Consider the following 11,180-nt stretch of genomic DNA (forward strand, 5'->3'; position numbering starts at 1 on the left):
CAACTGACTTGAGTGTCAGAGTACCTATCTGGGGATTAACTCCTCGGGCTTCCGTCCTTTCCCCTGGTTGCAGATCTCGATGCACAACTTCGTCATCCACCTTAGCCTCCGTCTAGTTGGCAGGATTATCTTATCGTGTCATCGGTTTGGAACACCTCAGATCGAACAATATCAATAATGATGATGTATGTATAGTTGACACATGATGTTGCCAACATTTTATGGGCAACAGCTCGAAACTTGGAGTTTCAATAGTGATGGGTCACAGTGGCACTCTCAGCGAAAGTGAGTTTTAACTAATAAATTGGGATCAACTCCTCACAAAATGCACCTCACACTAACCTTACAACCACATTCCATATTGAAAACATTGAATAATAAATATAAGTATGAAAGATATTCCCGATGTGCAGCCAAAACATATTGTGAGGTCGGTGTAAGAAGCAGATCCGAACTCCTAAGTCCTAACTAATGAGGTCCCAGCAAGCTTTAACACACCAATTTGTGTTTACTATTCAAGTCTGAGACTCGGGGGGAATTCACATTTGGGCCTCATAGAACTCGTTTTGGCTGTTTTTAAAAAATTAACAGCCTGAACTGTTTTAGAAACCTATTATGAATGAGCCCGCAGACCAGGTAAGGGAGTTCACATCTCCGCCCCACAACGCCCCACAGCACATCCCGCCGTATATTGGTAGATGGGCGGAGATGTGAAGAGGCCAGGTTGCCAAACAGCCGAAGTGATCTCGTCCCACTGGCACCCCACAGCACATATCAACCGTGTATTGAAAACATCTCCCAATCATAATTTCCGGAGATGTTTCGATGCACGCTGAGATGTGCACGTGGGGCGCAGATGTGAGGGGTGAGTGGGGATTGGGGCAACAATCGAGTAGGTTACCTTATCCACTCTCCTCGTGTCCGTTGCGGGTTTACAGTTATATACAAAGTGATCTAGAATAGGAAGGTGGATGCAGAGGCCAAAACCAACGGATTCATTTTACCTACAAACCAACTATAAGCGATTTCCAATGTATCGGACGGTATTTGATCGTTGACCTCCAATATAGTCAGTCGGAGTGTGGGACCCTAATCCAAACCTTGTTTCCATTATCTATTGTACTGATGATGACCGTTAATATTTTTAAAAAAAGTGTACCTAATCCCTTAGTTAACTACCGCCGCTTCTGACCTGACCTGGTTTTTTCTTTTCCCGCGTTCCTCTACCCAGTCATCTCATCTCCGCCTGTAAGAAAGAAACAGAAGGAACCGAGCTTTATTCCTCAACTCATCAACGACTTCTTCAAACCCTAACCACCCCTCTTTCTCTTTCTCTTTCTCTTTCTGTAGAAGTGTAAATCTTTCTTTTCGTCTCTCAATCTCATGTTCTTTCACCTTCTCGACCATGTCGCCTCTCTATCTCTTCTTATTCTGCGCTCTATTCGTTGCAGTATATTCTCAATCCTCACCTTCTAGGCCTACAGGTAGTAGTTCGATCTCCACTCCGTCTCCCTGAATTTAAACTTCATTATCTCAATTCATTCTCTGTTCCCTTATTCATTTCAGGTTTATTCATCGACTGCGGCGCCACCGCACGCTACGATAATATATGGGTCCTTGACAACGGGTATGTCTTCTCGGGAGTTCCCAGATCAGTAATTATACCTGAAAACCCCTACTTTGTCCGGACGCTCTCCACCGTCCGGTCTTTCCCTCTCGAAGGCCATATTCGCCGGAAATTCTGCTACGTTCTGCCGGTCACCCGCAATGTCAAATACCTCGTACGGACCACATACTTCTATGGAGGAGTCAATGGCAGAGATTCGCCTCCGGTTTTTGATCAGATAGTCGACGGGACGTTCTGGAGCGTCGTGAACACGACGGAGGATTACGCCATGGGGAGATGGTCTTACTATGAAGGGGTCTTTCTTCCTGCTGTGAAGACGATGAGCATCTGCGTTGCTGGAAATACGTATACGGATTCAGATCCGTTCATTTCTGCTTTGGAAGTTGTTCGTTTGGACAATTCACTTTACAACTCCACAGATTTCAAGAAATATGGTTTGAGTTTGGTTGCAAGGAACAGTTTTGGATATGGAGGACCCCTCATCAAGTAAGTTGTGCAAAGTTACATATAACATTTATTTTTCTGTTCACGGAGCTGCTTGTGTTTTATCCTTTCTTCTTTCTCTTTATCTTCATTTTCTGATTGATTAGGGATCATGCTATGTCCTTGTATCGCCCTCTGAACTTTCTTCTTCTTTCTTTGAACTGATTTTACCTTGTTATTGGAAAAAAAATAAAATTTGAAACGCCACCGCTTACAGTGACAGGTTAGAACCCGAAACTGAGGAAAATTAAAATTAAAGAACTGATGTTGAGATATATGCAGTCTGTTATAGTAAATACAGAACTAGAAATGTGAAGTTCATAAATGTTGAATTCTATGCAAGGTTTCTGGTCTAATTATCCTCTACTGAAAGAGTGAAACAGAAGGAAGACCAAAAAGGAAAGAAGAAAGATAAGAAAAGCAACGCTCAGAACCGATCAACCAACCAAACAAAGAAATTTTAAGACCATATCTCTCTTGCAGGCATTTCTTTTCATATGTAATATCCAGGAAGAATAGTAATCTAGAAAGAAATTGGTATTCCAGATAACTAACTACAAACACAATGTATTTGCTTTCTCCAGGAAAAATATTATATTGCAAGTTGTAACTAATTTGGATTTTGTCCTGCCAGGGATCTTGGTGCAAGTAATTGTGCGCCTTTCCCTTTTAACCATTTATCACCGAAAACATGTAAATATTTTTTGTTTTTTGAATTTGAAACTCCAGATTCCCTGATGACAAATTTGATCGATACTGGGAGCCATTTGGAGAGATCAGTCCTACAATACAAAGCTTTAGAAATCTCTCAGGTTCTGGTATTTGGAATCTTCCACCCTCAAAGGTATTTAGCACTGAGTTAACGTCTGACCAAGGAATGCCCAGGGAGTTGCGATGGCCTCAAAGATCTCTTCCGAACTCCACCTACTACATTGCTCTGTACTTCGCGGATGATCATGATGCTTCACTAGGGAATATAACAGTATTAAACATTGCTATAAATGGAATACAATATTACAGCAATCTGTCTGTGACTTCAACTGGTGTTGCTGTTTTTGCCACACAATGGCCTCTCTCTGGTCTTACAACAATAACTTTGGCTCCTCCTCCTGGGTCGGCTATGGGTGCTTTGATCAACGCTGGGGAGGTTTTTAATGTGTTGCCCCTTGGAGGAAGAACTCTCACACGAGATGGTTTGACTCATGACTGACTCTACTTTTTTATTAATCAAACATGGTGTCTTTTCTCATAGGGATTACCTTCTGTACGAGGATTGTTGCTTTGTTAGGCCACTTCTTAGATGGAATATAGCTTGAAATTGCACCAATTTTTACATACCTAACCATTTTACTAGAGCCATACCATGACTGGCTAAGCAAGATACAGACAAAGTGAGGTGAATGGTTAGGAAAAAGAGGCACACTGTGATGCAATCTGACACCTTGATTCTATACTGTGTTGCATTGAGCTGTTAGATTGGCCAAGTATTAGGCTATGTTCAATCCAAGAAGTGGCATGTCAACTAGACAATCCGTAGAATTTGGAACTTATGTCATGTATGTGTGCATGGCTCCCCTGAGCAGGAGAATGAACTCCTGGAAAAGATGCCTAATATGACATTGCATTGCCTATTGCAGTAGTTGCTTTGAACGTAGTGAATAAAAGTCTAGAAAATCCTCCACTTGATTGGAATGGTGATCCTTGTTTACCTCGCCAATACTCATGGACGGGAGTAGTTTGCTCTTATGGAACCCGGATTCGTGTGGTTGCTTTGTGAGTTGGATTTACTGTTATTCATTGCCATCTATGGTTCATTCAATACTTAAATTATTATAAAGTAACTCACTTTTTTATTTTTTTCCCAGAAACCTCACAAGCATGGGAATTAGAGGACCTCTATCACCTGAAATTGCCAATTTGACTGCATTAACTGAGATGTAAATTCTTGAACTTAACTGTTCTGCTTAGAATAATATTTGATGATCAAGACTTTTCTAGTGCCTTTTTGTTTTCTGGACAGCTGGCTTGGGAATAACACTTTCTGGGGAACAATTCCTGATCTAAGCAATTTAAAGATGCTGGAGACATTGTACGTCATGGGCCTATCTTTTATTCCCTTAAATATGATATTTTTAAAACAACTTAAGGTTTGTGATGCAGCATAGTAACTAGATTCGTGGGCTATTAAACCCTAGGACCTAGACCACCAACCATTAGACTGTGAAATGTAGTCATCATACTCTTGTAGGTTTAGTTCTTCACTCTCTCTTCTGTGGGTTGCATGATCTATGTTTGAACCTGTAGAGCAACTTTTGTAAAGTAGTGTATGTGCTATTTGATCTTTACCCTCTCTAATTTATTGTCATCATTCACTGAAGGCATTTGGAGGACAATCATTTTAGTGGGGTGATTCCTCCGTCGCTGGGTAACATTGTCAAGCTGCGTGAACTGTAAGTTGTATTTTCTTAAGATTAAATGAATATATTTGCTTTGCACTAGTGTTTCATTTATGGATGTTTATACTTTTTGTCCTCTTAAATATGACACAGTGACATTGTAATTGATCTTTCACTTTATTTGATTTGTTCCATGATTTGCTTGTTACTGTTATGCATGGTTATAATGGTCTTATGGGAATTCCAGACCTTTAGAGTGCTAGTTCTTTCATTAAGGTCCTTCACAGAACTACTTCACATCAAAAGTTTTTTTACTTGGAGTTGTTGCAAGGCTTAAAGTTACCCTCAAATACATCCAATAGAGTTTCTGATGAATGATGCTATCTTTTGGATCTTCTTATTGGAACCATAAGATCTTAAGGTTACAATTAAAACCCAGTCAAATTCAAGATCTGCTGTTTCTCTGATCATGGACTTGATCTTATAGGATTCAATTGTCCACATTTTTGTCCCATTAGGTTCTTAGAAGTGATTCTCTAACCTTTTAAACCATACAGAAATAATATAATGAAAATTTGCCTTCCTTTCTGTGCTACCTGCTACCTCTTCTTATTAATTGAACAATATCTTCCCAAAGACATAAGTTTATCTTTAATGCAGCCGATTTCAATTCCTGTACCAAGAAATTTGAGAACTCCTAATAGGTTTGATTCTCAATTAGTACAGTTTAAATTTCTCCAGAATCATGTTCCAGAACCTGCAGAAACAATATGGATGTGCTGATAAGTGGAGATGATAATAATCTAAAAAACCAGAGGCATACTGGAAACTCTATTATTGGTTTCTTGACTGAAACTGCTTTCTTATCTATCTCTAGCTGATAACTGATTTATGGTTGAACATCATTCAAACTAACCCTGCCACCCGTTTGGTACCATGTCTTTCTTTTAATAACCTTGTGACTTGATAATTGATGATATTTTCTGTCTATTTAGCCTGCAAATGGTTCACCAGTTGTGAATTTGGTTCTATTGGACTCTTTTTTTCCATTTTTTTTAACTGATTTGCTTACTGACATCATGGTGTATTTGCCTTCAGTTATATGACCTTTTCATTGTTTTTGAGTTGATTCATTTCACTCTATACATGAGAAGAGACACTAAGTAAAAGACCATGTAATCTCGTGTGTGTGTTGGGGGGGGGGGGGTTCTTGCTCCAGAAATACATTGGATTCTTGCTCAGACAAAATGTATGCATGTTAATGAATCAGAAATACTTTCTCCTGGGAACTTACTCTTCATCTTTCTTGAAACTTGAAGCAAATTGAAGTTAATTTCTTGGGTGTTCTTCCGTAAACAAGTTGGTATCCATTACTACCACCACACCCTTATCAAGAACGAATGAGAGGTTATGTTAATCCAACTCATCAATGATTCAAGTGGTAGTGGTACCTAAAAACAAGTCATTGCTGTCTATACACCACCTCATTTTCAGTCATTACTTGAAAATTGGCTATCATTAGAAATGATGAAACTATGTTTTAATAAGAATAGGAATGCTAAGGCTACAGTAAACTACCCAGTGCACGGTGGGTACCTTGCCTCGTATATTTTAGGGCTTCACATGAAACATTGAGCCCTATACAGTGTACCAGAACCATGCTCTTCAAGGCAAGGTTACCCACTGTCATAAGAAGCTCACTGTAGCATTAGTCTTAATCGAAATTATAATGCTGCTTTGTATGATCCCTTTATTGCAATGGTCTAGTTATTTGATGATGTCCTAAAATTAGCAGTTTAGCACACTTTTAAGTAGTGTAATCCTTTTTCTAGTAAGTATACATGTATATGTATTTATGTATACAATTATTTTATTTTTTTGCTCCCTCATAAGTCTTATCTCCTTCCTCTATGGTGGAATATCACCACATTTCAATCTGACTAAATATTCTTATGTTATCCGTAACCATGCATGACTGGTATCTACATTTGTGTTGATTTATTTCCATAAAGAATAACCTCAACTAGTCAATCCTCCTGGATTTTATTTCAGGTGTCAACTTATCTTTCTATTTATTGAGTAATAGAAATTGACAGATCATTTTGAGACTTGACATGCTTACTGTCATTGTTCCTTTGTGTTTTCAGCTTCCTCCAAAACAACGAACTTGGAGGTGAAGTCCCAAACAGCCTTAAAGTAAAACCTGGACTGAACCTTAAGTGAGTCAGAACATCCTTGAGTTATGATTGCACTTTATTTAACTAAAGATAAACCTATTAATTGATTTGATTTTCCTCCTAGGACTTATGGGAACCAATTTTTAGTGCAAGCGCCTCCTCCAACAAATTAATTTGTGCATGAAGGTAAAATATAATAGTGCTGAAATTAATAGAGCCTTGGTATCTTTGGCAAGACTAAATTCATTCCTCTTTCTATGAATTCCAGAGTCAACTCTACTACAAATTTCTGTGGGTGCTTTAGAGATGCATATTTCAAGTATCAGAATTGGAATTTCACCCGGTTTGGCACCTCTGTAAAATACTGATGAAATAAGACATAGTTAGTGCAATTTGGAGCACCAATGTACATGCGGATTGCTGTACACAGTCAGATTGATTCTTTTTCTGCTCAGCAAGCTTCAAGGCGTCCTCTCACAAATATTTGCCAGTGATGAATGACTTAGAAAGTCCTATGTCCTCTGTAAATGTTTCTCTTGCTTTTCTTTATGCAGTATGGATACATCTTTCATGTATTTGAAGCTAGAATTTGACATAATTGGATATATATGACTTTTATTTTCATTCGCCATGTTTATATATATCATACTTCATTTTTAGTTTTTGTTGCACAGAACGTGGTGTAATCACTTCTTCCCTTTTTACAAATGCCTGGCAGTGCATTAGACACATGGCTAGGAGAGGAAAGGTCGAATGAATCAATGGGCGATTGCTTTTAAATCAACTGCAAGGAAGTTCCGAATTTCACTATCAATTGAGTTGGGTTAAGTCGAGTTATAATTTATAATAAGAAGCTACACTTAGGATGTATAACTTTGTTATTATATGTGCAAAATATTATAATGAACATGGATATCACACACAAAAAAAAAAAAAGTGGTATAGCATATCTAGTGTTCTACTGGCCCTGTTGAAACCTTCTCAAGTTCAAGGTTCAGAATATCACAACATATCAGTGCATATTGCACAATACGTAACGAATATGTTGAATATAAAAGTTATTAGGATTTCATGTCAAAAGGTAGTGATTTCATCAAAAAGAGTTTTTCATATATAATGACAATCCACTTCAATGCCTTCCATGGTTTCTTAGGACCATGGGTCTGGATTCTATTTCTATTGCACATGTGCTAATGTTTGCAAGAATCTTTATTCTTAGAGCAGTCCTTGGAGATAGAGGATGTTGTTTCAGTGGGCAACTTGAAATTACATTCTCACGTTTTACATTAATTTTTGGGTTGCTCAAGAAAGTGAAGCTTGTCTAACTCCCATAAGCTTAAGCATGGAGTCATAGGGAGACAAAGGGAAAGACAATTCTTGACCAATGGTAACTTGGAGGTAGCAAGAGACATAACGATCCGCTAATTGCATTCAAAATTGATCAACAACAAACTAACTATTGATAATGTTGATTTTTTACATGTTTTTTATGATAGTTTGTACTGCAAGGTCACTCTTGTTTCTTTTTCAGTTACGCTCAGATTGGAAGGAGTACAAATGCAAATATGTAGAGTGCAAAACCTTATATTTTATAATATTGTCTGTATTTGTATACATATTTGTATTTGTACTCCTTCCAAACTAAGCCTCAAGTATAAACAATACAAAGGATGCTGTCAAACAAGATTTTTGCCTTCTTTGGCTTGAATTGGAATCAAAATCTTTTGGAATTGAAATCAGAATGGTCCATTCCCATAGTCTGTTTGGTTCACATAGGAATAAGGATGGGAATTGGAATCAACAGGAATGAGATTTCACTCCCGAGGGGCAGGGAATGGTCTTTCCCTCAAATGGAGAGGAGTGCCATTCCAGCAGGAATAGGAATGGGATTCTGCCCAACCAAATAGTTGGATCGGAATGATTCCGATTCCAGAAACCTATTACTGCAATCAAACGGGGCCTAATTCTTTGGTGAAGAATATGTTATCAGAGCATCTTCTTGGGCAATAGAAGATCTCAGATCGACTTCTCCCTTCAAATCCTTTTCCTATTTTTTCCTGAACTTTGGAAAAAGTTCTTTCCTTATGACTGATCAAACCAGCAAACGTACATCTCTCATTCTCTTTTGTTCTTGGCCCCAATGCCAAGGGAATCAATTGGTGGTAGCCAAATGCTGTAAACAGTCTTTTTTAGGGTCGTGTGCCTTTCTCTTGTTGCTGTAGTGGATCGTGTGATCATGTGCACAACAGGTATGTGCTACGAGCAGTGTGCGCAGTGTTGGTGATGAGCAAAACTTGTTTTTTGGCTGTATAGCCAGTGTGTGAGAAGGGCTTCAACAGTTCCTATTATTTGACTAGGGTTTACTGGTTTCGTCCCTAATTTTTTCCATCGCCTGTGCTGGGTTCTGTTTATTGAGTTCGCTGTGCTTTTGGTGGTTGGGTGCTTGAGTGAACAACTGATCGGCAACTGACGATTCTGCATTGTCTGGAATTACATCACCTCAGGGAACATCTACCGAAGGGGCTGACAACATGAATTTCCTTTTGCGTATTACCCCATTGAATGGATTAAATTATCTGGAATGGTCCAAGGAGTAAAGCTGTATGTTACAACAGGGGAAAATCTAAATCAACCTATTCAGAGCAAAGACACTATGCAAAGATTTATCAATTACAGGTCCAATCCTGTATCTATAAGTAGGGGGACCATAGCTTGTATGCAACCCTCCGTGTAGGAGTTAGATCACTACCAAACAATTGAATGGAAAAATGATGATGATGCAAAGGTGCACAATAAGTTAGTTTCACAGGAGTGGGTGTTTGCATTCTTGTTGCGACTGAACCCAGTGTATGAACCTCTAAGGGTTCAGATTTTGGGGAGTAGTGATCTTCCTTCAGTCTAAGAAGTTTGTGCCATAATACAATCTAAGAAAAGCAGAAGTGTGATGGTTACAACCGGGGGGGAGTTACAGATTGCTTTGGCTGCAAAGGGTGGTGGCAATGTAGTGAGGATGACTATAAGAAGGGGGATTACAAGGATAAGTTGTGGTGTACCCATTGCCAACAATCTAGGCATTCACGTGAGACTTGTTGGGGTCTTATTGGGAAGCCAAAGTGGGTAGTTAAAAGTCAGGAGTCAAACAAGGTACAAGGACACAGCCAATGTAGCAGCATGTGATTCTCAGCCTAACAGTACTACTACTGGGAACACCCAGATAGGGGTGTCAATTGGTCCGAATTTGGTCCAATTCGATCCAGTCCAATATGAGTTCATTACAAATGGACCAGGTCCAGTCCAATTTGATGAATACTTACCATTTTGGATCAATCCAATTCAATGTCGGGACTATCCAATCTGTTCAAATTTGTTTTCATCTAGATTGATTCCAATCCAATTCAATGGACCTGGTCCATTGACACTTGTATTCTTAATGGACCAAATATTAGTTCAATCCAACTCAATCCAATATAAATCTATAGCAGATGGACCGGGTCCAATCCAATCCAATCCAATAAATAATTTGGACCATTAAGTTTGGACCAGGCCAATTAGATATGTCTTATTGGTCCGTCCAATGTGTCTAAATTGATTTTGATTCCGATGGGGCCCAACCCAAAATCGGTCCATTGACACCCCTACACCCAGGGGCATCATACTAGTTCAGACCCTAAAGAGGAATTCATCAATCTGTTTCATGATCACCTGGAAACCTATGGTAGGGCCTTGCGTCCGACGGATGGTGCAGCCAACACTCCTTCCACTTCATTTGTGTCTACATCAAGTAATGGTGCTTTTGATTCATCAGTTATGGGGAGTTGGGAAGAAATGGGTGGTCAGGTGCTGCTGAATTATGCAGTTGCTGGAGACGAGACGAAGGTCAGGGGCGATATTGTGTGGGCGGTGGAAATTCGGGCTGTGTGGGGGCGGTGGGGAGGGAGGAAAAGAGAAGAGAGAGGGAATGAGAAAAGAGAAAGATGAAGGAACAGGCTAATTGAAAGAAAATTAGAAGATATCTGAAGGGCATCTGTGTCATTTCACATGTCACTTAACGTCCATTAACAATTTTGGACTAAATTGATAGGTTTTGGGAGTTCAGTACTGCAGTGGCAAGTTTTGAAGTTCGGGTACTAAGTACTAACTTGTGACAACCCCTAAAGTACAGGGTACTATTCTGGCACTTCTGTGTGAAAGCTATAGTTTAATGCATATGATGTGAGGATGAGCTTCAGGCAAATAGAAACAATTATTTATGTGTGTATATGTAACTTCTATGCCAACTGCCAAATATTTTCTATATTGACTGACTGCAGGAATTCCTCTGCAAAAGTTCAATAGAATGGGAAAACATTAACAGATGATCCTGTCACAGCATACGTGCCAAAGTAGTAATTCCCCTACAGCCTGTTCATTCAATGTTTGCCACTTGAAACAGCAAGGACTAAGCTGGAGTACCCTGTTTTTGGTCCTTATCCAAGGAACAAACAACAAATTATCTCA

At 39.2% G+C, this 11,180-nt stretch overlaps 1 protein-coding gene across 1 annotated transcript; it reads left to right on the forward strand.

The window, feature by feature from the left end:
- The first annotated feature begins 969 nt into the window (after window positions 1-969).
- On the forward strand, window positions 970-7,307 carry LOC148861850 (putative LRR receptor-like serine/threonine-protein kinase At1g67720). The gene is made up of 10 exons (XM_088986180.1): window positions 970-1,484; window positions 1,567-2,113; window positions 2,840-3,303; window positions 3,748-3,883; window positions 3,976-4,047; window positions 4,131-4,199; window positions 4,489-4,560; window positions 6,654-6,725; window positions 6,808-6,869; window positions 6,952-7,307. Exons 1-9 carry the CDS (start codon window positions 1,406-1,408, stop codon window positions 6,854-6,856), a joined length of 1,560 nt encoding a protein of 519 aa, XP_088842306.1. The 5' UTR covers window positions 970-1,405; the 3' UTR covers window positions 6,857-6,869; window positions 6,952-7,307.
- Window positions 7,308-11,180: the final 3,873 nt, after the last annotated feature.

This window comes from Nelumbo lutea, chromosome 4, assembly GCF_056320005.1.
Source record: "Nelumbo lutea isolate HS-2025 chromosome 4, American lotus-T2T, whole genome shotgun sequence".
In the NCBI taxonomy this organism is placed as follows: Eukaryota; Viridiplantae; Streptophyta; class Magnoliopsida; order Proteales; family Nelumbonaceae; genus Nelumbo; species Nelumbo lutea.

Coding starts and splice junctions, on each gene's coding strand:
- LOC148861850 (XM_088986180.1), top strand. CDS start 1,406: ATGTCGCCTCTCTATCTCTTCTTATTCTGCGCTCTATTCGTTGCAGTA. Junction 3,884..3,975: donor CGGATTCGTGTGGTTGCTTT/GTGAGTTGGATT, acceptor TTTTTTTCCCAG/AAACCTCACAAGCATGGGAA. Junction 4,561..6,653: donor ATTGTCAAGCTGCGTGAACT/GTAAGTTGTATT, acceptor TTGTGTTTTCAG/CTTCCTCCAAAACAACGAAC.